Raw genomic sequence first — 27,228 nt, 5'->3', positions numbered from 1 at the left:
CGTTGTGCCTGTCAGCAACTCCATGTGTCATCTGTACTGTGAGCAGCAATTTATCCTTTTCCTTGTGTTGTTGATATTCCAACCTACAGTTTCCATTGTTTGTTTTAGGCCTTAATGTGTTTTCGTACATCTGGTTTATTCGTGCATGGTGTAGTTTGTGATTTTCAAATTTTTCTATTGATTTCATAAGTCACTTATATAAAAATTGAGAATAAGGTAACAACAATGAAAGACTACAGAAACTAATGAAGGGATGGATGAAGGCATAGTTAATACCAGTTTTTTTTAATAAAGGCACAGGTATAGTTTGCCAAGCTACTAGCATGTATCAGTATTGTCAGTTTGTTCTGAAATGTTGGAAAGTGTATTAAGTTTACTTGTAATGTTTTTATAGACCAAACAACTCTTCTGTGTCAGCACAGATTCAGCAAGCAATAATGAAGGAAAAAACAACTCTCTTTTTTATTCACAGGATACAGAACTATATATCACAGGACCTGAATTCATGCATGTTTTCTTGAAAATCACAGGGTCTTCAACACACTTTGTGCACTTCTACATAATAAACAACATACTTGATTGTACCTTATTAGTCTTTGTGTGGCAGACCACACCAAGCAAGATGGCACAGTGGTAAGACACTGGATTCATATCCGTGAGGACAGTGGTTCAAATCCTCATCCAGCCATACAAATTTAGTTTTCAATTATTTTGTTAACTCACTTAGACCACCTGTGTGAATGGTTCCTTTTGAAATGGTGCAGTACTTTTCCTTCCTCATCCCTGCCCAATCCATGTTTCTGCTTTCTTTTATGGCCTTATCAATGGGACATAAAATCCTTCATATATGTGACGGAACTGAATACTTCATAACAAACACAACTTTGTATATTGTTTTTCATGAGGTGTCATTGGCTAAAAACAAAAGTAGCCTTTGCCATGCACAGAAAATGGTTGCTGAATGCAAGAATGGTAATTCTCGATAAGACACCTCAACAGCCCAATGGGGTCTACCTTTCAGTAAGGCTATAAGACTTGAAAATGTGTGTGTGTCAGAGTCTTTTACAGGGGCATACTTCAGTTAAATCTTCTTGGTATACAGTGACAATGGCTAAGACAGCTATTAAAAGCTCAAGCGTTTTATTTGAAGTGATATGGCTTGTAAACCATGAAGGTTTTATTGATCATGAGTGACCATAAAATTTACAGAAGTGTACAGTTCTCCTTATTATGGTCAAGGCCTCCAGAAGTATATTTGTTGTTTTAGTTATTTAAATGGAATACTAATTATTTTGTTAACTAGACTTTTAACTAAACTCCTGCAAACAAGGCGGCATGTTTCATGTTACATAAAAAGAGAGAGCATTGCAACAACTTCTCTCGGTTAAAATGAGCCTGTAGAGGTGCAAAATTAGTATTTTCTTTTAAAAAATCTTGTTGTACCCAGATAATTAAAATCTAAATATGTTCTCAGTCATGTGCATGAAGTCAAAATATACAATTCATGCTTGAAATATTACATTAATATATCTGAAGTATTTGGAAACAGTCAACTGCAGCAAACATCTCAGGTTGACCAGTGGACAGATGAGCTAACAGCACTATTGGTACTACTTTGTAGAGACAATATGCTGTTCCTTAGTTCTCCTACAGGCGAGGAACACAATCACAGTAACTTTAGTTGTGAACATAAGGAGTGAAATTTCTTCATTTCAGTGTTTTTCCCAGTCACAATAGTTCTGTCCTGGCAAAAAAGAAAGAAAGACTATGTGAAAAAACTGTGTATCTTTGTATGGAAAAGATAATGTAATTGAATAGATAAGAAATATACTCACCAAGCAGCGGCAGGAGAATATACGTATAAAGGTATTTAAATTTGGAAGCTTGCAGAGCCAGTGGCCTGTCAGAAGGGTTGAATGGGAAGGAAGAAGGGTTAAGGAAAGTGAATGGTGAGGTTTAGGAAATGGGGAGAGTATGGTATAGTCGTGCAGAACATCCCAGATCAGGGGACAGTTACTGGCCAGGATGTGAAGGAATGACCTCTGGTCCCCCCCCCCCCCCCCTCCTGCCCCTCCTCTTGCTCCAAATGAAGAAATAAATGTAGCACTCAAGTGTTTTGAAACACTTGTGGATCTCCTTCACTTAGGAATGTTTCTCTGATTGTTTCAATGATTAATATCACACTACTTTCTTTCCATTGATTCTCTGTCAATTTTCTAACCATTAAAAGTGGTGTAAAATTATTAAAACTGTTGTGTCTAGACAAGACAGCCTAGACACAATGAGAGGAAGCCGAAAGGCACGCGCTAAAGCAGGATGGCGTGAGGTCTGAAACAGGATACGTAATGAATGCCATAAAGAAAAGTACGTAGCTTCTGGAATACTTAACTTTAATCCATCCTTTTGGTACATCTGGAGATTGTGGCGATACAAGTGAGACTCTTTAGATACATGCAATGTTACTAATGGCGCCTTGCTAGGTCGTAGCCATTGACTTAGCTGAAGGCTATTCTAACTATCTGCTCAGCAAATGAGCGAGGCTTCGTCAGTGTGCATCGCTAGCTACGTCGTCCGTACAACTGGGGCGAGTGCTAGTCCGTATCTCAAGACCTGCCTTGTGGTGGCGCTCGGTCTGTGATCACACAGTGGCGACACGCGGGTCCGACATGTACTAATGGACCGCGGCCGATTTAAAGCTACCACCTAGCAAGTGTGGTGTCTGGCGGTGACACCACAAAAACAACAGCCTCAAAAACACAGTCAGTTATTAAAAGTGTGATTGGTTTTGGCCTTTAATAGTCAGACATCGTCAGATAAAGCACCACCCAACTGACATTGATGATGCTTGGAACAGCTCTGCTGACCCCAGTTGCAAAACTGTGTGATCGAGACTGACAGATCACTGTCTCCTAATAATGTAATCTAAAAATGATATTCTGAATTTAAATGTTGAAGCCACACTACTGCCCATTAAAATTGCAACACCATGAAAATATGTGATCGAGACTGTGATTTAATAATTTTACTCAACTGACAGATCACTGTCTCCTAATAACGTTATCTAAAAATGATATTCTTAATTCAAGTGTTGTAACCACGTTGTTGCCCATTAAAATTGCAACACCGTTAAAACGGCAACTGCACAAGTAGTAATAAGTCCACGTACATTGTGTGTGTAAAGGTAGATTATGCAGTGGGTTTTTCATTCAGAAATGGTTTGTTTGTGTGAAGATCATGCTACGCTTTTTCTGAGGAGGAGGAACATTACCAGCTCATGTCAGTATTTGATAGCTTCAGCGTTGTAATTCATTGGTTCATCATCCCACAACACTGCTGCTCGCAGCAGTTGGGATCGCACGACTGTCGTGCAGATGAGGTTGTAGAATCACAGCAGCCTCAACGCAACCAGAGGCATATTGTTCATCTGACTGGACCTTCATACAGCCACATCACATGCATTGAGTCAGGAAATAGGTTCGTTTGCAGCAGGACCAGTATCCATTCAGAGATTGTGACACCATGCGGAGCACCATGGAATGTTAGCATTTTCCTGACTTTCTTTGACACGACAGCAGAGACAGTGGCACATTGACAATGATGTGCATAACAGCAACACTGGGCAACACGTTGTTTTTACAGACAAGTTCCGGTTTCTGCATATAGCATCACAATGGACAAATCCACATATAGAGGGCTCAGAGATGAATGAAAGCTGTTAGACTGCATTTGTGATCATCATATGGGTCCAGCATATGGCATAATTGGGTGGACTACTGTTTGGTAGGAAACGCTGTCACCTGCTGGCAATTTGGGCAGCATGCATTACATTTCTGTCGCGTTAAAGCTGGAGACTGTGCCCTATCTTTGAGGTATCCTTGACATTATCTTTCACCAATATAACACAGGACTGTGTTTCACTTGTTGTACCTCAGTACAGAGTGTGTTCAGCTGTTGCCCAGGCTAACACATTCTCCAGATCTCCCACCCACTGAAAACATTTGGTTATGTATTCAGAAAGACTGGCATGGCCCCACTTGCCAGACACTCTGAATTGGAGCAACATGGAATGACATACCAGTAATTTTTTTCTCGCGGTGGGTTAACATGATGGTTCTGGATCTCTGCAATTGTATCAATTAATGGGAAAGAAATTACGGCACCAGTTACAATTTTATTTTCTAATGCCACGACCAGTTTCAGACGCCATGGCTATTTTCAAGTGTTAGAGAGTCTATCATCATCCAGACAAAGTCTGCATCTTTGTCCCTCCACAATACTAGGCTTGTAATCACTGGCCTCAATGGTTGAAACTGATTATGGTGTTGGAAACAAATTACAGCACCAGGTGCAACTTTGTTTTTGAATAGCTGTGTCTGTTGTCTAAGCCAGTGGCCTTGCCATAGTTGTGACACTGGTTCACACCTGATCAACTAAGTCAGGTGCTGCTAGGCTCGGCCAGCATTTTCTTGGGTAACTGTCTGAGTCTGCCGAGCACTGTTGGCAAGTGGAGTGCACTCGACTATTGAGAGACCAATTGTAAGTACCTGATTGAGAATAGTGGCTCTGATCACAAAAACTCACAATGACTGGGAGAACAATGTGCTGACCACATGCTCTTCCATATGCGCATCCAGTGACACCTGACAGCTGATGATGACACGGCAGTTAGTCAGTACCATTGTGCCTTTCAAGGCCTGTTTGGATGTAGTTACAGTTAGTATCTGTTGTCTAAGGCCAGTTCAGGTCAGTGCACATCTGAGATTAGAGCTATAGTTGCTGCCAGAGGTGGCAGCTGTGTGTACAATATTTTTCACCCTACACACCACCAAATCGTAAACAAATTTAATTGTGTATTCTTCCTACTATACTGTATACAGAAGACTTGTCTTCTAATTTTAATAACCAGCATTTTATATTCTTTTTTCTAATGTTAAAACATGATCTACTTGGACCATATTGCGCACATCTGTTGAGTTCATGCCTTTTCTGATATCACATTTAAAGTTAGTGTAAGGGACAGTTGTGTTGATTTGTAGCTCATTTATGGTTCTTTTATCACTACACCTTTTTGTAGATGTACCTTTCTTATTTTATATATTTGTTTATCCATCCATAGATAATGTAAACTATATGGATGTTGTCAACACAAATACGGACACAAAGACACACAAATGTACATGATCACATACCTATACCAGAGAAGGAAAGTTGCTACTCACCATATAGCAGAGATTCTGAGTCGCGATAGGCACAATAAAAAGATTCACACACTCATAGCTTTCGGCCATTAAGGCCTTTGTCAGCAGTAGACACACATATACACACGCACACACACTAACGCAAACGCAACTTGCACACACGTCTGCAGTCTCAGAGAGCTGAGACCAGCCCTCTGAGATTGCAGACGTGTGTGCAAGTTGCGTTTGCAGAGAGTGTGTGTGTGTGTGTGTGTGTGTGTGTGTGTGTGTGTGTTTCTACTGCTGACAAAGGCCTTAATGGCCGAATGCTATGAGTGTGTGAATCTCTTTATTGCGCCTATTGCGACTCAGCATCTCCGCTATATGGTGAGTAGGAACTTTCCTTCTCTGGTATTGTTACATTCCATCCTGAATTTTCCATTGTTTGATTACATATCTGAATAGATATATACATTTCTTGTCTTACTGAGTTACACATTTGAACATTGTATTTCATTGTTCTATTGAACATATTGTAAAATGCCTATTAATTTCAGTAATGAAACATTACTACAATTGTCAACAAAATTACACATCAGTTTGGATAATTCCTTACAGTATAAAAACACTTTTCTAGCAAATAATTTTTTGGTGTATTCCTGAAGGCATGTACTTCAATTTTGTCTTTGATATCTTGTGGTAGTTTGTAGTATAGTTTAATTCCAGTATACAGCAAACTATTTTGATTTTTTGTTTTTTTTTTTTCCATTGGGATGTAAGTGGTGGCTGGATCTGGTTCCATGTTCACGTATTTGCAAAATGTACTCAAATGGAATTTTTACTAAAATTCCCATAGATTTAAACAACTCAGAGCAGTGAGTTCTCTTGCTACTTTTTGTCACAATTCGTACAGCAAAAAATTGCAGCTTAAACATTGTTTGTCTTTTCTGGTCATTTGTTCCACAGAACATTATGCCATAACTCATCGCAGAACGAATATATGCGAAATTTTAGCTGTGCATCCTTTCACTCTTTGAGTTATTTTTGGGTTTTCTGCTTATGTGGAAACTAGTACTGTAAATGAAATGATCGTATGGCATTGTTGGCCGGGAGGCCCCATGTGGGGAAGTTTGGCCGCCATATTCCAAGTTCTTTTTAGTTGACGCCACTTCGGTGACTTTGCGCGTCGATGATGATGAAATGATGATGAACACACAACACCCAGTCATCATGAGGCAGAGAAAATCCCTGACCCCGCCGGGAATCGAACCCGGGACCCCGTGCGCGGGAAGCGAGAACACTACTGCAAGACCACGAGCTGTGGACACTAGTACTGTTGGTTTTTTTTTTTTTTTTTTACATTTAATTTGTTGTTGTCTACCTATCTTCATACATGCATGAGTGTTTCTTCAGCTGTGTCTTATAGTACCCTTGGTCTCGTTACACTGATTAGAATGTTATTGTCATCAGTAAACAATACTGTTTCACCATGTATATCAAGAAGAGTATTGAGCCAAGCGTGCTTCCTTGGGGGGCTCCAATACTAATGTATTATGGGCCAGAAAGGTATTTTTTCATGTGATTGCAGTTTGTTTGAGAGATCGTTACCCATTGCATTCTGTTTTTTTAGGTATGAACAAAACTGCTTATTTACTACCCATCTCATACCCAGAGATTCCAGTTTATTTAACAGAATTGTGTGGTCTTCTGTATGGAAGGCTTTGCTGAGGTCAAGAAAGATGTCTGTAATATGATCTCCTTTATCAAGTGCTTGCAGAACAACATTTGTAAAATGAGCAATAGCTGATTGTGTGCTTTTACCAGGCCTGAACCCAAACTGTTATTTACACAGAAGAGTGTACTTAGTTAAGTACTCCAGGAGTCTAATTTTCATTATGGTTTCCATTATTTTTGAAAATGATTATAGTAAAGAGATAGTCCTAAAATTTTCTATATTTTTGAAGTCTTGTTTCTTATGTAGGGACTGGACCGATGCAAGCTTTAGTGCCTCTGGGAAGCAACCTGTGGGGAATGATTCATTTATTATGTGTGCTAAAGGGTCTTTGATACTGTGTATACAGTCCTTCATCAAGCACACAGGCATTTCATCTATACCTGCTGAGGTTTTATTTTTTGGGTTCCGAGCAACGTTGCTTATTTCTTCTGAAGTGGTGGGTTGCAGCATCATTGTGTTTGGAACATAGTTCAGTGTGTGTACAGGCTGTATTTTTTCAAATTTGTATTGTAGCTTGGTGGCTATGTCGCTGAAATACTTATTTTGTCTTTTTTCTATTTGTATCCTGTTTGATGATGTTCCAGCTTGCTTTTATTTTGTTTTCTGCCTTTTCTTGGTCGTGGTCATGCGGTAGCGTTCTCGCTTCCCACGCTCGGGTTCCTGGGTTCGATTCCCGGCGGGTTCAGGGATTTTCTCTGCCTCGTGATGGCTGGGTGTTGTGTGATGTCCTTAGGTTAGTTAGGTTTAAGTAGTTCTAAGTTCTAGGGGACTGATGACCATAGATGTTAAGTCCCATAGTGCTCAGAGCCATCTGCCTTTTCTATAATTTTATCATTATGAGACCTTTTTGCTGTTACTAAAACTTTTCTATATATGTTTTTGTATGTTTGGTAGTATTTTTGAAATGCAAGGTAATTTTGGTTGTTTTTTTATGCCCCTGAGGTGTTTGAATTTTACAAAGGATTTCTTTATCCCATTGGTCACCTGGTTGCTTCTGTTTTGTGTTTAAGTGACTTGTAGTACTTTTGGGACACTTCTTCGAACCTGAATTTAAATTTTGATAGAAACTTTGAAAATTTCCTTTCTGTACTAGTCTCCACAGACATTTCATCCAGTGTTTCATTGTTTATTTGCATGGTAAATTCAACCCCTTTTTGCTTAGAGAAGTCCCTTGTATATGTGAGTATTTTAGTTTCGTTTTCTACTGCTATGTTTAATTTTAATAACTGACTGGGATGTTCTGAAAGGCCCAGGTTACCTACAACAACATCATGATTTTCCATCTCCGAGTCTATTAGTATTTTGTCAGTAATTGATGCAGAATGTTTAGTTACCCTTGTGGCTGCATTAATCTGTGGTGATATTCTATAGCTGTACAGTGGTTTCAAAAATGTGCTGCAGAACCCATCTGGGTTCAATGTGTTCATGTTTAAATCTCCACAAACGAGAATTTTGCCCTTAGTATTGGTAACCATGTCCAATTCTTGGATGAGTTTTGGTATGAATGTATCTTTGTCACCACTGGCAGAATGCTAAATATATGGTACAGTTGGGCTTTGGAACATATGTGGCTTTCTTGTCTCTATAGCTGGTATTTCCACATATTTTTCTCCACTTAATGAAATAATGTCATTTCTAACTTTATGCAGGATCCCTTCCTTTACATATATACATGATACACCACCGCTCATAGTTGGTCTGCTATAATTTTATCCTAGATTATGTGAGCTTAGAGCTACATGTATAATTCAGATCCCCTATACCAATGAGAGTTGCGAATAGTCTCCAGTTCTATATCTAGCTGTTGTCCATTATTTCTTATGGTGGAAGACAGAAACACTGAGCACTTCTTACCTTAGAGTCTTCTCATTTTTCTCGTCATTTTCTAATTAATCATTTCGATGATGAGCAGCGACAGTTTCCTTGTCATTCAGTTCTCTATCCACTGTTGTTTCTGATGACTCCACACAAATTTTTGCATGTTTTGCTGACGGTTCTGTCCCCTGTGCATTTTTTTGAGGTGCTTTAGTTGTTCCTGTTGGGTCTGGTGGTGGTTTATGACTATGGGTTTGTTTTTGAAGTTATTTTGGTGTTTTTTTTATTATGTTGTGTGTGGAATCTATATCCTATATTACTCGTGTTGATGCATTTCACATTTTTAAAATGCTTGCAGACTTAAGTAATATGATAATTGGCAATCTGCATCTCTCTATTAACACATTATTACCTCATAAGATTGTGGCCGTGCCGCGCAGAGTGGCTGTGCGGTTTGAGGCACCGTGTCACGGATAGTATGGCCCCTCCTGCAGGAGGTTCGAGTCCTCCCTCAGGCATGGACATGTGTATTGTTCTTAGCATAAGTTAGTTTAAGTAGTATGTAAGTCTAGGGCCCAATGACCTCAGCAGTTTGGTCCCTAGGAATTCACACACATTTTGAACATTGGATTATGGCAATGCAGAATATTCACAATTATCACATTTATATTTGTGAGATTTTTGAGACATTGTTCAAGATCGCACATAGCACCACGTCGCTAGAACCTCCCAAAAGTACAACAAAGTCTCTATCGTGTACATTGTTTACCTCTGTAGATACAATCGTCTCTTTAATTTCACCAAGTGCTGCTGTCGGTTTCACTACACCATATGAATATACACAGAAGAGACAAAGAAACTGGTACACCTGCCTAATATCATGTAGGGCCCCCACAAACAAGTAGAAGTGCCTCAACACAACATGGATGGACTCGACTAATGTCTGAATTAGTGCTGGAGGTAATTGACACCATGAATCATGCAGGGCTGTCCATAAATCTGTAAGAGTATGAAGGAGTGGAGATCTTTTCTGAACAGCATATTGCAAGACATCCCAGATACGTTCAAAAATGTTCATGTCTGGAGAGTTTGGTGACCAGCGGAAGTGTTTAAACACAGAAGAGTGCTCCTGGAGCCATTCTGTAGCAATTCTGGACATGTGGGGTGTCAGATTGACCTGCTGGAATTGCTGAAGTCCGTTGGAATGCACAGTGGGCATGAATGGATGCAGGTGATCAGACAGGATGCTTATGTACATGTCATCTGTCAGAGTCTTATCTCGACGTATCAGGGTCCCATATCACTCCAACTGCACACGCCCCACACCATTACATGCAGGGCCGATGGATTTGTGAGGTTGTTTCCATACCTGTACACATCCATCTGCTTGATACAATTTGAAATGAGAGTCGTCCGACCAGGCAACATGATTCCAGTCATCAACAGTCCAATGTCACTGTTGACGGGCCCAGGTGAGGCGTAAAGTTTTGTGTCGTGCAGTCATCAAGGATACATGAGTGGGCCTTCGACTTCGAAAGCCCATATCAATGTTGTTTTGTTGAATGGTTTGCATGATGACACTTGTTGATGGCCCAACATTAAAGTCTGCAGCAATTTGCGGAAGGGTTGCACTTCTGTCACACTAAACAATTCCCTGTTCATGTAGGATCTTTTCCTAGCAGCAGTGATATTGGAGATGTGATGTTTTACCAGATTCCTGATATTCATGGTACACTCGTGAAATGGTGATATGGGAAAAATCCCAACTTTTTTGCTACCTCGGATATGCTGTGGCCCATTGCTTGTGCACCGACTATAACACCATGTTCAAACTCACTTGAATCTTGATAACTTGCCGTTGTGGTAGCAGTGCAGCACCGTATTTACCCTGTTTACATATCTGTGCTTCAGTGTATATTAATTTCTCCTCTTAGTTTATTTGCAAGACCATGACCATGGCTGTCTGAAAGCACGAACAGTTTGCTATTGGTGCTACAGTCTGGAAATCATTTTGTGTTGTTTCAGTAAACACTTTAACTCAACTTTGGGTCAGCAGATTTATGCTGTCCACTTTTATGCTTGTTTCTTATTTGTCAGCATTGATAAATTTTCTTCTCCTCTTTTATTCACATTGTTCTTTTCCTCTCACCTTGTTCACAAGAATCGCGTAGGTCTGCACTTCCACAAAGTTGGTAGAAAGTACTTGAACTAAGTTTTCATGTACAAAGCTTGTGCTACTGCCACAGTTTTTTTTTAATTAACACTTTTTCCTTGTTGCTGTTGTATGTCACATTTGTCCACTTTTCCGTAATGGTTGCACTATCATATGGAAATTTCAGCATGTTCAGTTCACTTTTTGTGAGCTGTAATTTCAAAATATCAATTTTAAAAGTATCGATAATAAACTGTAAATTACTTGTGTATTCATGTAGTTTGCTAATTTTATCCTTACAGTTTTCAATGATTTCTTTTTAATTGACTTTTTTTTGGAAAGACAGATGCTTAGCTTTTGCCCTTGCCGCCACCTTGGAATACTGGATCTCTGTACCATTATTTGCAAATAGTTTACTTGGAGAAGTTAATGTATACTTACTGCAGTCTTTTCTTGCAGTCTGGTATGGAGCTTAGCATTTTTTATGATTAATGATTTCTTTTATATGTGTACTAGCAAAGATACGTTTTCCATGTGGCTTAAGTGTGTGTGCGTGTGTGTGTGTGTGTGTGTGTGTGTGTGTGTGTGTGTGTGTGTGTCATTTTTGAAATGGCAAAGCACGTTGTAAATTATTTTCTTGACTTACTTCCTGTGTAAATCACTAGAGATTCTCTTGAGGAGTCTTTCTTCATCCACTCATGTCACTTTGTGTAAATCCATAACGTGTACTCTGTGTTTTATACTCTACCTGCCTAATGGAATGAAACATGGGTGACTTTTTGATATGATTTTCATGTTTCATGTCCTGTGTGCAATCTGCAGTCTCTGATATTTTAGGGTGGTACTTTATTTAATAAGGTTTATTTCGATTGCCTTTCCTTGCTGTTTGCTGGAGTGGACATGGTAGTCAGTTCCACCAAACTATATTCCAGCAGTCTTCAAAGAACTTCTCCATCTCCTTGTGAGTGGATGGGTGTTGAAATAAAGTATTAATTGTCCTCCATGCTACTTGAATCACATGAACAACTGAACATTAAACTTTCTATATTCGTACTTTCTTTTACAACTACACAATCTAGTATACTAAGCAGGTTGACAGATTGCCTCAAACATATGTAGCTTTTGTGAAAGCAAGATCAGAATTATGTTTTTACATAAGCCATTTCAACAGTTATTTATTGTGCCATTCATTGTGGTCATGACCTTTCCTCTTTTTTTCTCCTTGTCTTCTAAACACCTTCAAAGCATGATGCCAAGGAACAAAGGGCCCCATACGGCAGGTAGAGATGCTCGCTCACCATTTCGCATTGTAGAAGTGATGGGTTCAAGTCATTCTCCCATCTGCACATTTTGTAATAGTATCTCCAACAGTCTGATGTCCTGACATTTATTTACTACAAAGTTTCAAAAACATTTTTTGTCATCATGAAGCCTGGAAGTGTGACATCCCATCTTAAAAATGTCTTGTCACTGTTTGCTAAGCAGTTCATGGAATAAATAATAAGGAATTCCGGTTCCAATTTAGTCATGTATTGCCTCAATTGTCACCAAGAGACAGTTCACCCATCCATGTAAAGAGTATTATTTGGAGATAACCAGGTATATGCCCAGGTTTTTTGATGCATTCAGTAGCTGCACTACTGCTGATGTAGCTCAACACCATGGGTATTGTCAAATCTCTTTTTCTGACTAGGCAGTGGTACTTTAAAGTGATGTTTCCAAAGTATAATTCGAGTGCAGAAGTCTATGTGGAAAATTTTGCTGCATGCTCATTGTTGATAGAAAATACTTGTGTAGAAGATTATTTGCTCAAACAGTGAAATAAATCATATATACATTATTGGTTAGTCATTGCTCATAGTAATTAAATGTATGTATGCAGTGTGTATGTGTGACATAATGTACCTATTGTCCCTGAAACTGCAGGTACAGTGAATGTTCTCCTTCCAAAGTTTGGTGATCACTATCAGTGGAACAAAGTGACAACCTGTGTCCACAACTTATTTGGAGGACAGCGATGGGTTGACCAATATGGGGAATTGCGTATTACAGCTGGCAAGATAAACTGTAAACTCACATTTGTAAAGGTATGTATAAAAATTCTTCACAGTACTCTTACAGATGTATGCAGTTATTAAAAAATTCATGTAATATGATACCATTCATATTACAAAGCTCATCTTTCTAGACAATTTATTTCCTGTGTTATTTCTCTTACTAACTGTCAAGACTTAAAATGAAGTTGAGCTAAGCGGTAGAAATGCAAAAAGATAATTGATTTACTTCTTGTATAAACCTATCATCATCACCATGATCATCATTTTTCCAGTACAGCAAGCTGAATACATTTGTAGGTAAGCCTCCTCCATAACTCATGCTCATTTATTTGAGCATCAGGTGGCATCTCGAATTTTATGGTCTTTCAGAATCTGCTTCTCCCAGTGTCTTGAGATCTTCCTTTTGGTCTCTTCACTGGGACATTTCAAAGCATAACTAAGGAGTCGGTTGGGGAACAGTCATCTTCAGATACATGTACCAAAGTCCAGCCCCTCATCCCTGTAGGAGTTAAATGTGGGTAGGGAGCATTGTGGAACCTGTGTAGGCACTGGAAGAACCCTGAAAAGTGACGCCTAAAGAGGCTGTTGTGAAGCCATGTTAGGCATTGCTGGCTACTGGTGGATAGAATCGTGCTTTCAAATTAAAAAAGAGCTTCACAAGCATTACCCTAAAAATCAGTTATATCATATTTGAGAAAAATAGCCATAAATTTGAGGCCATAGACATAAATGGTGTAGTCAAAGAACTGCGCGTAGAAGCATGCATATGAGACCTACATCTGCACATTATCACTGATAAATTTTTGGAAGGATGTAATACATGAAGACCCCAAGAGGGTCCACAACTCTTTTGTGAGTACGTGCATGGCAAGCATGGAGTTCCAAGCCATTCCAGTACTTCAGCTTTTTTTGTGCTGCCGTCTTGCAGTCTTATTCTCTCCTACGTATTTTCTCAGGCTTTTCTCAGATCTGCAGAATAGATTCATTTTTGACAACCTCACTTTTCTATAGGACACTGATTACGGCTTTTTCCATTTTTTCCAAAACATTTTACAACACTAATTTCATAAATTTATGATTGGTCCCTACATGTAGGTTTGACGCCCACTTTTAGTTGCCCAAGCCAATACCTCTGTTGAGTATGTCTGTTCTTTTAGGGGCACAGGACTCCAGGCAGTGGTCAGTAAGCCAGGTGCGATAGCTCTGGCTGAGTGATACCCCTGGGAAGAGCCCTCTACTGAAGTATGTGGCATCTTGTCAAACATCTGGCTCAGTGAAAATACAGACACAGGTTGTTATGACCCCAAAAACTTCCCTTCTTTGGCCAAGACATGGAAGGAAAGCAAAATCAAGTGAGCTGCAAAAACTTGCTTCCTCTGTTCCTAGTTTGCTTGGGGACTGACCGAGGGCCATTTCTAACAACTAAACCTGTGTTTTGTGGCACCAGATCATGGCTGAAGGAGCCACAGAGCACCATTCCAAGGGCTGTCTACTTCTCTTGAGTTTCTTCCTTTATGGTGGATAAGTCTTCATGGGAGCCCCGACCTTCTAAGGTAGTTAAGGAGAAAAAGAAGAAATCTCAACAGAAGCCTACATCTTCAGTGACCGTGGAGGTGCATTCACCCCCATCCCCAATGCCATCGGACTCAGAATTTATGTTCATTGAGATTGTTCTATCACCATGTTCATTGAGATTGTTCTATCACCACAGTGACAGTCAGTGATCCTGGTGCATGACTTGTCTTCTTGGCTCCTTCATACCTAACCAGGAGACCTGTAATGTGATTCAACAAAAAAGCAGTGGATGTTATTTTCTGCCAGAACTACAATTGCTACTGTCCTCTTGTTCGTGTTCTGTGTTGCTCTCCAAGAAAGGCCTTTCACTTTTGACCAATCTCGAACCCTTTGAGGTTTAGAACCATACCGGCCCTGAGAGGGTATCTGAAGGGCTCGGTACATTGATTAGCACAAATGTCGTCAGCGAGTGGTTTCCCCTCAGTACCATGTTGGAAGCAGTAGCAGTGTGAATGTAAAGGACCCCAGTGATAACCATATGCTACAACTGTTTGCCTCTGAGCACAGTAGTGCATACCTTGAGATGGCCACCTTAATCCAACAATACCCTCCTTGCTTACTCCTTTCTCCTACTTGGGGATTTCCGTGCACACCATCCACTGTGGGACAACAGCATTCAGTGGCGGTCTTCTGATTGACAAACTTCTTTCTGATCATGACTGCCTCTTCTCAATTCTGGTTCCCCTACTCAGTCTAAGCTACTCGTGGCACCTTTCCAGCTATTGGTCTTGAGATCTGTTTCCCCAATGTCGTGGTTTTGCTACAGTGGTTGCTATACAATGATCTTTGTGACAGCAATTATTTTTCATTGATCCTGTCATTTCCTTTTCACTGCCTAATGAACCAGTTGCCATGCTAGGCTCTCCAAAGTCTGAGCTGACAGTTGTATATCTCTACTCTCAGCTTCCTCCCTGTGTCAGATAATATTGATGAGGTTGTCGGAGACACTTCTACCATGATTGCACACACTAATGGAGCTTTTCCTGCAGATCCCTTCCACCATTACGTGTCACCTCCACATCAGTCATAACAGACGACACATAGTTTTATCTTATTTAATGAGCTACCCCTGCATTATGGTTGTGAAGCATTAAATACAGTAGCTCACAACCTGGGTGGAGTGGCCAGTCCTGCTCTCCATACTAAGGGTGCTCTCTGGGTTCTTTGCCTGTGTTGTTTGTGGGCAACATACATACACTTGAACTGGTTTTTCATTTCCTCAGAGAAATTGGTTTTTATTATCAGATCCAAATCTATAACTGGCTTATGGGGCAGTGGCAGAGTGGTTGGGGTTCGTGGCTTCCCACCATTTTCTGGGCCCAGAGGTCTTCGAGCCTACCTGCTCCATCAGGTGCCCTTGTCACAACATAATCAACAGGAGTGTATGTATATATAGTCAGCCAAAATGATTAGGTGAGATGTTAAGCTGGTAGTATTCTTTCTGAAACTTTGTGATAAAGTGGAATTGAATTGTCATTTCTGAATTTTGTAGGTAATGGTCTGAACATTCCTTCTTGAATTTATGTAAACTTTCACTCTGCCAACATTTCCTCCCTTATATTGCGGAACTGCTCTGACTGTCCTATTATTGATCAGTGAAGGTTCTTCAGAGAAAATGTATATGTAGACTAGCTTATCAATCTAATAAGGGAATGGTCCAAAAAGACGTATCGAAATCTACCCTGAAATTTTTACACAGGAAGAAGACAACGAAAGAAATGTGCTTCCAAAATTTTATCTGCTAAGAGGCACTAGAAGTATTAAACTATGTATGTGCTACTAGGCGTACACACACAGCTGAGGTCAGTGGTACATTTGTAAACAGGAAACACGACACAACCCGATCATAATTTGTAAAGGATATTTCAGGTTACCATTCATTGATAGTTTCTCTGACACAACAGCACACAGTTACTGTTCTCTTGAATTAGCCACTCAAGTAACGTCTATTACAAATTATCAGTTGCTTTTTGCAGTATTGGTAAGTATTGAGTACAGATAAAGCTGAATTAATATTGATTGTGCTTTCATAAGGCATGCCTGCTAATGGTACCTTTTTCTTTTCTTCAGTTCCACAGTTATGTGGAATCCAATTAAAGTTCTCAATTTAGCAGTGATTAAATATGAAGAACATGGTTTCCAGCTGAAATCACCTACTTCTTCTGAGGACATACATATGTGTCATCTGTTAGTTGATTTCCTTGACATTCATTCAAATGATATCAACATTTCATTTGAAATTTTGGCTACGTTAGAAGAAATAGGAAGTAACTGTGATGATTCCATGATTTGTGGTTCGGACAATGTCAGGTGCCCCAGTAACAGTTCTGAAGAAGAAGATCTTCTAAGCCTAAAAAAAAAAAAAAAAAAAAAACTGCTTGAAGTTATGCAATGTGCAAAGGCATTTTCATTTCGTAAAATTGGAGTGTGAACTGTAAAAGGCAAAATGAATTAAATGAAGTAAGAAATATGTGGCAAACGGAAACCCGAAACCATCTGAATGAAAAACTGTTTGAAAGATTAAGAACTGCTTGTGAGAGGCTATGCACCATTACAATGGAGATCTGCAAGACTGGTCCCTCCAAACTGCATCTGACATGAACATTGCTAATTTCCAGGCTTTGTCAACCTGGCCATGCAGGTTCAAGAAATCATACAGGATAGGAAGTTGTAAAATTACCAAGTTTACGTCAAGTAAACATATATAGCAGCTGCCATTGATAGACAATACTCTAGAGAAATTCATAGCTGACGTCAAGATAAAACTTACTGTTATCACCGCAACTGCTGTTTATAATGCTGATCAGTCAGTTTTCGTGAAAGAACTGTGTGCACACTGCACTTGTATCATTTTGGGGTGAAAAAAAGATGGAGTTGGTTGCCCGATCAATGAATGCAATGCCACATTCACATACCATAATGCCAGTGAGAAGTATGAGTGGTTTACTGTTTCCGCAGCTGTAGATCTTTTTTCAAGAACTGCAAGGCAAATTAGGACTAAAAATAAAAAATTGACTGTTTAGTTGCCAAAAAAATTGACCTATCAAAATCTGTTACAATGGGAAAAAATAATTTTCAACATTTCATTCAGAACATATTTATACCAGCTGCAGAAACTAATTCATTGCTTTTGTTGGATTCGTGGTCTGGACATAACAATGCGTCTGTTTTTTTGGAGGTTGGTGAAAAACCTGCAGGTGTAATGTGTTTTCCACCTGGAACTACTAGTGCAATTCAACCTCTCAATAAAGAATTTTTTTGGCAGTGGAAAGCATTTTTCAGGAAATTATCAGACAACATGATTTTTGATACCTCTCTCTCTGTCATGTCATGTTTATCAGCAGAATAGTATTCTTAAGCTCTAGTCATTTGTGCATTACCAGTTTTCTTCGCCATGCATTACGAACATGATCAAGTGTGCCTGGTATGCAGTGCAATATACAGAACAACAGCTGGGACCATTTCTGACTCCATTCTAGTTCTGACTGTAGCTAGTTACTGTGAAGTGCCTGACTGCATCAATTTTTCCTTTGTCCGGTGTGCCTGGTGCAAGAAAAATGTTTGTTTTTGTCATTCAGTAGACACTTCACATTTTTGTGAAGACTACAGGGAATAGAGAAAGAAATGTTTCACTGATAGTCAAATGTACAACATTCAACCATTAATATAAGGAATGGCCTACAGGAATTGTTATAAAATATAGTACTGCAAGACACATTTCATTTCAACAAATTACAAGTCCTCATTGGGGGGGAAGTCATCTGTGACATCAAACACTGCCATGATTTTATTGTCTATGCTAGCCACTTTTATCAGAATTACATGTGTAAGAATTGAACTGTTGATATGAAGTTATTCAAAAAAATGTTTGTATATTTTAAGCCAGGTTTTCACCAGAGCAAACAAGCTAACAAACACAAGCAAAAGAGAATTCTGTCTGGTGTACCTGGGCAGCCTCTTCCAGGTCTTTCAGCTGGACACCACTGCTGCTGCTTGTGTGTCCCTAACCTTCCCCAGTTACCTAATCAGAAAATGGAGACCTTCATTGTAACGTGGGATCTTAACAACATGTCTTTCATGGCCACTCCAACATTTGTGAGAAGTGAATGCTCGGGATTTGATCCTGCGCTCTCTGGATCATGAAGCTCACACTTTGCCACTATACCATTTTTTTTTTTTTTTTTTTTTTTTTTTTTTTTTTTTTTTTTTTTTTTTTTTTTTTTTTTTTTTGCTGGGGGGTGGGGGGAAGAATATGACCATTAGATCTTACTTAGTGGAAACGCTTACTTAGTGGAAAAGCTTTGTCACCTCTTGAGATGATGCTCGATGTCAGTACTTAGTGTTCTGTTTATAAATTTCCCCTCAGTGGTAACGAGAAGCCATGGAAAAATGGCAGCCAACATACAAGGAAATTTGTGGACCAGTGCTAAGGAGAGATGAAATTCCTTGTAAAGTGCATGATCTCCACACATGTCACGCTTCCATACAAAATTGAAACACTTAAATTCTTCCTGCCCTTTGCCATTTTGTATACTCCATCAAGAACAGTGTGTTCGCCATGCAAAATAATCCTCACTGCATAGCAAAGTTTTGCATTGTGGCTCTGACAAGATAGAGTTGTATCCTGTATGCTGAATGTTAGCTCAAAAAACTAAAAACTAATAACACAGTGTTCATAGGCAATGTTCACTATCTCATGTTCTCTTTCATTCCCTCTAATCTAAATGACTTTACCCATATTTTCTGCAAATGCTAGTTTGCAAGTGTTCACTTCCATTCACTCACAATGATTGAGCACTTTTCACTTGCTGTGTTACGAGATAAGTAATTTAGCTAGTAATTAATTGTTTTTGCTGCATATTCTATAGTATTTATGTGCATTAGTGTCAGATAGACGTGATATATTGAAGGTTCCAGTTTTTATTTGCGTCTGAATAGGAAAAGTGAAGTTTCTGTTTAGGACAGTTTTGTATGTACGCAAACATTTGTTTCCATTCTCAAGTGGCATTAATTACACGGGATTATCAATTAAGTCAGTGTACACTACTCAGTATTTATGTTTATTGGTGTCATTTAGACTCAATACATTGAAAGTAGCAATTTTTATACGTTTTATTGGGTCATTTTTCACGTGTATGTAAACGTTTGTTTACATTATAAATACGGGGTTAATCAGTTCAGGTGAGTGTACAATACTCAGTATTCATGTTTATTAATGTCATTTAGACTCGATACAGTGAAGGTAGAAGTTTTTATACGTTTTATTAGGAAAAGTTATACTGACAGGCAATTCTAACCTCACTTGTATATGTTTGACTAGTGCAACCTGTGAGCATTAACAGTTAAGCAAACGTAAAATACATGGTAAATTAGGGTTACACTACAATATCTGAGTAAATCTGTGTTATAATACAACTTCTGAGTCCTTCTCACATACAGTTTATTTAGCAGAAAGCTAAAACTCGCCTCGCTCTCTGCTTAAATTCCTTAGCTTGTTGTGGGCTTTAGTGATCATGTACTGTTAAGCCCATTGTTTCCTATAAAGTAGAGTTCATATCTGTGCTTTACATTCTGAATGCTTATTATTAGCTAAAGGTTTTGTTTTGTACCTGCATCTGTCAGTGTACAATACTCAGTATTTATGTTCATTAGTGTCATTTAGACTCGATACATTGAAGGTAGCAATTTTTATAGTTTTATTAGGTCATTTTCGCCTGTACGTAAACGTTTGTTTACATTATAAATATGAGGGATAATCAATAAGTGTAGCTTACCCTAGGTTACTGTTTAATTCTTTAATAATATTCACTAGATAGCCCCAGCAGTTTACTGTAGGTCACTGTTTTTTTTCCCCCTTTCTTTAGTATTAACTAGATAGCTCCTAGCTGGAAAATAAGCACCAGATCTAGCTTCTACCATAATTTTTATTGTTTTTCATTGTTGAGTGTCCTTTATGCCAAATAGAGTGTAGTTGTTAACCTTGTGTGACAGTAGGTTTCCATAAGTTTCTTATAGCAAATCACATATTAGCTAGATGGATGCAGACTGTGTCTGTCGTGTGTGGATGCAGGAGGAGTTGGCCACTGTCCAAACGCAGCTGGAAGCTGTGTTGGCCACAGTCAATAGGCTTCAGGGTGCCACCTTGCAGTGTGGTGGGGATGGGGTGCCTGGGGCAGCCTCTTCTGTACTAGATGCGCAGGGGGGGGGGGGGGGGGACATCACAGCTCTCTGCTATTGAGCCAGCCTGCCCATTCTCTCCTCAGTGTGGGTGGCGGACTGTGTCGAGGCCTCGAGCCTCAAGGTGAAGGCTGCATGGGGATGCAGGCTCCTGCCAAATCCCATGCACTTTGTTAATAGATTCAGTGTGATATCTGATGCTGAGGGGAGGGGGGGGGGGAGGGAGGCTGAGCCAGATCAGAAGGCACCTTCTGCCAGGATATTTGTCGCTCCTTCAGCAAGGTCTGGACAGGCACATGAGGATAGGGGTTTGTTAATTATTGGGAGCTCCAATGTTAGGCGGATCATGGGGCCCTTCAGGAACATAGCGGCTAGGACGGGGAAGAAGTCCTACATTCACTCTGTGTGCTTGCTGGGGGGCCTTGTCTAGGATGTGGGAGAGGCTCTTCCGGCAGCTATCTAGCATGCAGGGTGCAGCCAGCTGCAGATTGTTGCACATGTTGGCACCAACGATGCCAGTCGTCGGGGTTCCGAGGAAATCCTTGGGTCCTTTCGACAGATGTCTAAATTGGCGAAGGTGGCCTCCATCTCTCGAGGAGTGGAAGCCAAGCTGCCGATTTGCAGCATCGTACCAAGGGTGGACCGGGGTCCTCTTGTTAGGAGTGGAGTGGTGAATCTAAACCAGAGTCTACGTCGACTCTGTGATGAAAATGGTTGTAGATTCCTCGACCTACCCTATGGGGTGGAAGGTTGTAGGATGCCCCTTGATAGGTCAGGGGCACCCTACATACGGGAAGCAGCTACATGGGTAGAAAAGTACTTGTAGTGTGCACATGGGAGTTTTTTATATTAGGTTCCTCCCCATGGGAAACAAACTGTTGACTTGGAAAATTACCAGTTCATGACACTGATGTGGGTGTGCCAACTGTAAAAATTGTTACCGCATTTACGCGAATCTAAGCCGCACCTGAAAAATGAGACTCGAAATCAAGGAAAAAAAAATTCCCGAATCTAAGCCGCACCTGAAATTTGAGACTCGAAATTCAAGGGGAGAGAAAAGTTTTAGACCGCACCTCCAAATCGAAACAAAGTTGGTCCATTGTAATATGAGACACAATTTAGGTCGAATGAATGACGATACAGCTACAGTAGTTTGGTTCGAGTCGTAAGCTTAGCAGTTAAGCTTTACCAGGTAGCCATTGCTATGCGTCAGGTGCTCCATCCGTATTTATATGGCTACCCTTCCTTTTGCCTGTCGCCGCTTGCGGCATGGCTTGCTTTTATGTGCGCTGCCGCCGCTTACAATAAGAAAAGAGAGGAATTGTCTCATTAGCGAAACAATGGCAAGAGACTGCTGTTTGTTGTTACTTACACTGCTGCTTTCTTTGATAATGATAAACGAGAACCAAAGAATAGACTGCGTATGATAGAAGATGTTCTGAACGAGAGTTTAGCAAAAAATGTTCTCCGTTTGAAAATCTTTGCAGACGCCTCTTTAGTATGTTACATTCTGCATAGAAATTAGAGTCATCTTAGATTTAAAAATCTAGCCAGTTGCTGTGTTTCATTTCTGACTGTATCACTATTCGGCGTAAGAATAATACAAATATAAACATGACATGATCTGTATATTCTTTCACGTTTGCTGTTGTGTCACTCTACTTTCGTAGTTTATTAGGCAGACAGGATTTATATGAGATAGCAGCAAACACGAAAGAATACATGGCAAAATGTTTATATTTGTCTTATTCTTATGGTGAAGAGAACACTGCATGTGATTCACAATCCATAAAAGTTCCTATTAGCAACCATCTCTTCTCACAGGTACGAAAAATTCAGAATTTAGAGTTGGCCATATTGACAAACATCCCAAACAGTCTCGCCAGTTGGATTTTCGTAGTACTTTGAAAGGCTGCTACATTCGAATATGAACAATACGGAATTTGTATTTACTTCATTGGATAATGTATGAAAGTGCGGGAGTCAAAACTCGGGGCAGAGAAAAAAGCTCGTCTTCCACTTTTTTTTTTTTTTTTTTTTTTTTTTTTTTTTTTAATTTATTTACTGGCGCAGAGGTTTTGGCGCCAGTATTTATCTTTGTGCCTGCAAAGCATGCCTGTGTAGCGCTACATATATTCTATGGCAGAAGTTAGTTGTGGCGGCACCTACCAACATTTTTCAGAACTTCCGCTTACTTTGCTCTCGATTCTAAGCCGCAGGCGGTTTTTTTTATTACAAAAACTGGAAAAAAAGTGCGGCTTAGATTCTAGTAAATACGGTAATTTGCCTAAACAGGTCATTCCAAAGGATTTAAATATGCTAAATCTCATGTTAGTAAATTGTCGAAATGTCTGTAGCAAGTTCCCCTAGTTACTCTCCAAAATAGACAGTAGTAATGCCAATATTGTATTAGGTACTGAAAGCTGGTTGAAACCAGACATAAATAGCAGTGAAATTTTGAACTTGGATTGGACAATGTTTAGGAAGCATAGGACTGTTGCAATGGGAGGTAGTGTGTTCATTGCAGTTAAAAGCTGTTTAAATGCAGTTGAGATCGATACTGGGTCAGACTGTGAAATAGTCTGGATAAAGCTGTCAATCAGACAAGGAGTGACCATTGTATTAGGATGTTTTTATAGACCACCAGCATCCGCAACAAACGTCGCAGAATGTTTCAGGGAAAGTCTAGATAGAGTACATAGGAAATAAATATCCAGATTATCCATTAGTTATAGGTGGACACTTTAATCTGGTGTCCATTGTCTGGGAAAATTACACATTTATCACAGGGAGCAGAATCAAAGACTTGTGTGAAGTTATTCTACGAGCACTCTCAACATACAACCTTGAGCAATTGGTTAGAAAACCAACTCGAGATGGGAACATATTAGATGTCTTGGCAACAAACAGACCTGATCTTTTTATGGAAGTTAATCTAGAAGAAGGTATTGGCGACCGTAATGTTGTTGTGACTTCTACGTCAGTGGAAGTTGGTAGAGTTTTTTGTTTGGGAAAGCAAAAATATCTTCATAGTCAGCTCCAAGCAGTCATCACGGACACAAAGATATTGAGCATCTTTGGTTGGAATTTAAAGGTATTGTCCACCAAGTGCTAGAGAAATATGTGCCTAGCAGAAATATGGGGAGAGGGAATTCCAGATAGTTCTGCTACGTGGCACTGCGTGAGTGATTCGCAGAGTGGCGTGCTAGACGGGCAGGTCTGCACAAACTGCTGTTATAAGCTGTTCTTTGTGTGGCAAAAATATGTAACTTCAATATTTTTGACAAAACACTTGCAGTGCCTCTGAACAGCTAAAATTTTGGCAGTGCATTTCTTTCTTGTCTTCTTCCTGCATAAAAATTTTCAGGGTAGGTTTTCACATGTCGTATTGGACCATTCCCTTGTAAGCGTTGCTTTGAAAATGATCCCTGTTACTCCTCAGAGTATGTGTTAATGTCGGACCTTGTGATGGACTGAAACTGATTTATAATGTAATTTTGGTGTGGATTTCTGTCTTGAGGACAGTGCACAGCCTCTGAGGTCCTCACAGATGTGTCATGTGTTCTGGTCCAAATTTTATCTATGTCTGCACACATATTCTGCCATCCTGGTCTTCCCTATTTTACTCTGTTTTTAATTACTTTTAGATGTGATTATTCACCATATAGCGGAGATGCTGAGTCGCGATAGGCACAACAAAAAGATTCACACAATTATAGCTTTCAGCCATTAAGGCCTTCGTCAACAACACACACACACACACACACACACACACACACACACACACACACATCTGCAGTATCAGGCAAATGAAACCACACTGCGAGCAACAGCACCAGTGCATGATGGGCGTGGGTGGGGGTAAGGAAGAGGCTGGGGCAGGGAGGGGGAGGGATACTGTGGTGGGGGTGGCAGACAGTGAAGTGCTGCAGATTAGACAGAGGACAGGAGAGAAGGTGGGAGGGGGGGGGGGGTAGTGAAAAGGAGAGAAATAAAAAGAAAAAACCTTCATTAGTCACTGTCATCAGCCATCCAGTCCCACCCTGTTCCCATTCCAGCACTACACAGCCGTCATTTCACCATCACACCCAGTCTTTTATTTTATTTTTATTTCTCTGCTTTCCAGCGCCTCAGTCGTACCACTTTACATACTATCACAATTCAGTCAGATTTATGGCTGATGTCAGCAACTCTAGATTGACTATGTCATGAACGACGAGCTGATGACATCACTGTTTAATCCCTTAGCCCCATGCCAACCAACATAAGATGAGGGGGAACACAGACATGACTTTAAAATGTCACTTAATATTCTGCAAGCTGATGTCAAGTTATACAGGGTTTTGTGTCTGAACTTTATAGAATTGTCAGGCAAGCGGCTGCCAGATTAAAGATTTAAGTGCATAGTGGGAGCACATCATCATGGTTAAGATTCTTTTCATGGGTGGTTAATGTGGAAGGGCCTGTTACTCCAAGGTCATGAAATGTTCAGGTGACACACTAGTAGAAGGCAATAGTGTTAAACTGCTGAAGTGCAGGTAATAACAGGCTTGTTTGTCTCACAAAGAAGAAAACACAAGTTCTGCGAAATCTGAATTGTGGAAACCTGTGTAGTCAATTTCTAGAACTGATTTTCAGAGTGCAATCCGTGAATAGTCTTCAGTTATCTATAAGCTGCTCTTGATAATGCAAGAATGATAAGAACTCTCATAGAGGCAGATAAGCAGTAATTCTTCTCTTGTCCCATCTGTGAATGGAACAGAACAAAATCTTTGCAGATCAATATAAACTATGTGGCAGACAACACTATTTGTTGCACAATATATGAAGTAGAGTTGGAGATGTGGTATGAACACAATCTATCAAAAATAAAGTTGCTTTGTATCACACTGGAGAGGGAAAGGTCAAATGATATGGAAATGTATAAAAAGCCATTACCTTCCATTTTGTAACTAGCAGTGTGTGATTAAAATAAATATTCAGTGGCAGTGATCCTCATCATATCAAGGAATTTAACGGAAAGACTTGTGCAATACACCATAATTCTGCAGCAGTAACATTTAGTACCTAATGTAGCTGTTTCTCTAAGAAGGTGACTTTTCACAGGCCAGCTATTGGTCAGCAAAACGCCATGAAGTGTTTGGTGTGATCACAAATGAAGATGGCAAGGTTGTGAAAAATTTGTTTGGAAAGTGGAGTGAAGCACTGTACTGCGGCGTAGCTCCATCAGCACGCTGTATCTGGAGGCCAGGTAAGTATTTATACAAACGTAAGAATGTGATGATAAATTAAGCAGGTCTCAAATGTTTAGTTTAGCATTCTAAAGCATAAACAAAAAACCAAATAAAAATACAAAATACAGACTATAATAACAATGCTATAGAATTTTGGCAAAACCTTTGTAATATATTGCAACTACTTATCATTCATATAAACTCTGTTTTTATACATTCCAGTGAGGGGCATTAGGAAATCAAGGAAACAAACAGCTGTAACCCAGAATTTGTCATATGAATTAAAAAGTGAAATAAATAGAAGTGTGAAGATGTCAGCCACCTTCTCCCTCCCTGTCTATTCACATAGCAGAAAAATAAGATACTTTGCATGGAGAATAAGTGATCAATTGATTGCTTAAGTTATTTTATGATTTTATATTTCATATGAGTGTTTCACATCATAATATCTGATTTTGACCAGTTGGTGGTCATCTTCAGACTATAGCACGTGTTCAGCAAATGCTGATGTAATATTCCCATTGTGTTGTCTACAATATTAAAAATCCATAGTATTGACAGTGAAACAGGAATGTTACATCTCAGCTTGCAGCATATACCTTCAGTCTAAAGATGGCCACTGGCTGATTGTAACTACACTGGAGAGCCAAAGAAACTGGTACACCTGCCTAATATCGTGTAGGGCCCCTCAAGCATGCAGAAGTGCTGCAACATGACATGACATAGACTCAACTAATGTCTGAACTAGTGCTGGAGGGAATTGACACCGTGAACCCTACAGGGCTATCCACAAATCTATAAGAGTACAAGGGTGTTGAGATCTCTTCTGAACATCATACTGCAAGAGATCCCAGATATGCTCAATAATGTTCATGTCTGGGGAATTTGGTGGCCAGAAGAAGTGTTTAAATTCAAGAAGAATGTTCCTGGAGCCACTCTGTAGCAGTTCTGGACATGTGGGGTGTTGCATTGTCCTGCTGGAATTGCCCAAGTCCATTGGAACGCACAATGGTCATGAATGGATGCAGGTGGTCAGATGGGATCCATATGTACATGTCATCTGTTAAGAGGCGTATCTAGACATATTGGGGATCCCATATCGCTCCAACTGCACTTGCCCCACACCACTATAGAGCCTCCACCAGCTTGAACAGTCCCCTGCTGACATGCAGGGTCCATGGATTTATGAGGTTGTCTCCATACCTGTCCACATCCATCTGATCGATTCAATTTGAAACGAGACTTGTCTGACCAGGCAACATGTTTCTAGTCATCAGCAGTCCAATGGCAGTGTTGATGGGCCCAG

General features: G+C 39.8%; 1 protein-coding gene across 1 annotated transcript in view; it reads left to right on the top strand.

Moving 5' to 3' along the window:
- LOC126416263 (oxysterol-binding protein-related protein 6-like) overlaps positions 1-27,228 on the top strand; it is a 259,898-nt gene that overhangs the window by 208,925 nt on the left and 23,745 nt on the right. Inside the window, exons 15-16 of the mRNA XM_050083896.1 lie at positions 12,806-12,966; positions 25,795-25,939. Coding sequence (XP_049939853.1) covers positions 12,806-12,966; positions 25,795-25,939 — 306 coding nt within the window. The remainder of the gene's footprint in view (positions 1-12,805; positions 12,967-25,794; positions 25,940-27,228) is intronic.

Source organism: Schistocerca serialis, chromosome 8 (genome assembly GCF_023864345.2).
Source record: "Schistocerca serialis cubense isolate TAMUIC-IGC-003099 chromosome 8, iqSchSeri2.2, whole genome shotgun sequence".
NCBI classification, from domain to species: domain Eukaryota; kingdom Metazoa; phylum Arthropoda; class Insecta; order Orthoptera; family Acrididae; genus Schistocerca; species Schistocerca serialis.
The sequence above is the reverse complement of the archived record's forward strand: the minus strand, read 5'-3'. Positions and strand labels throughout refer to the sequence as shown.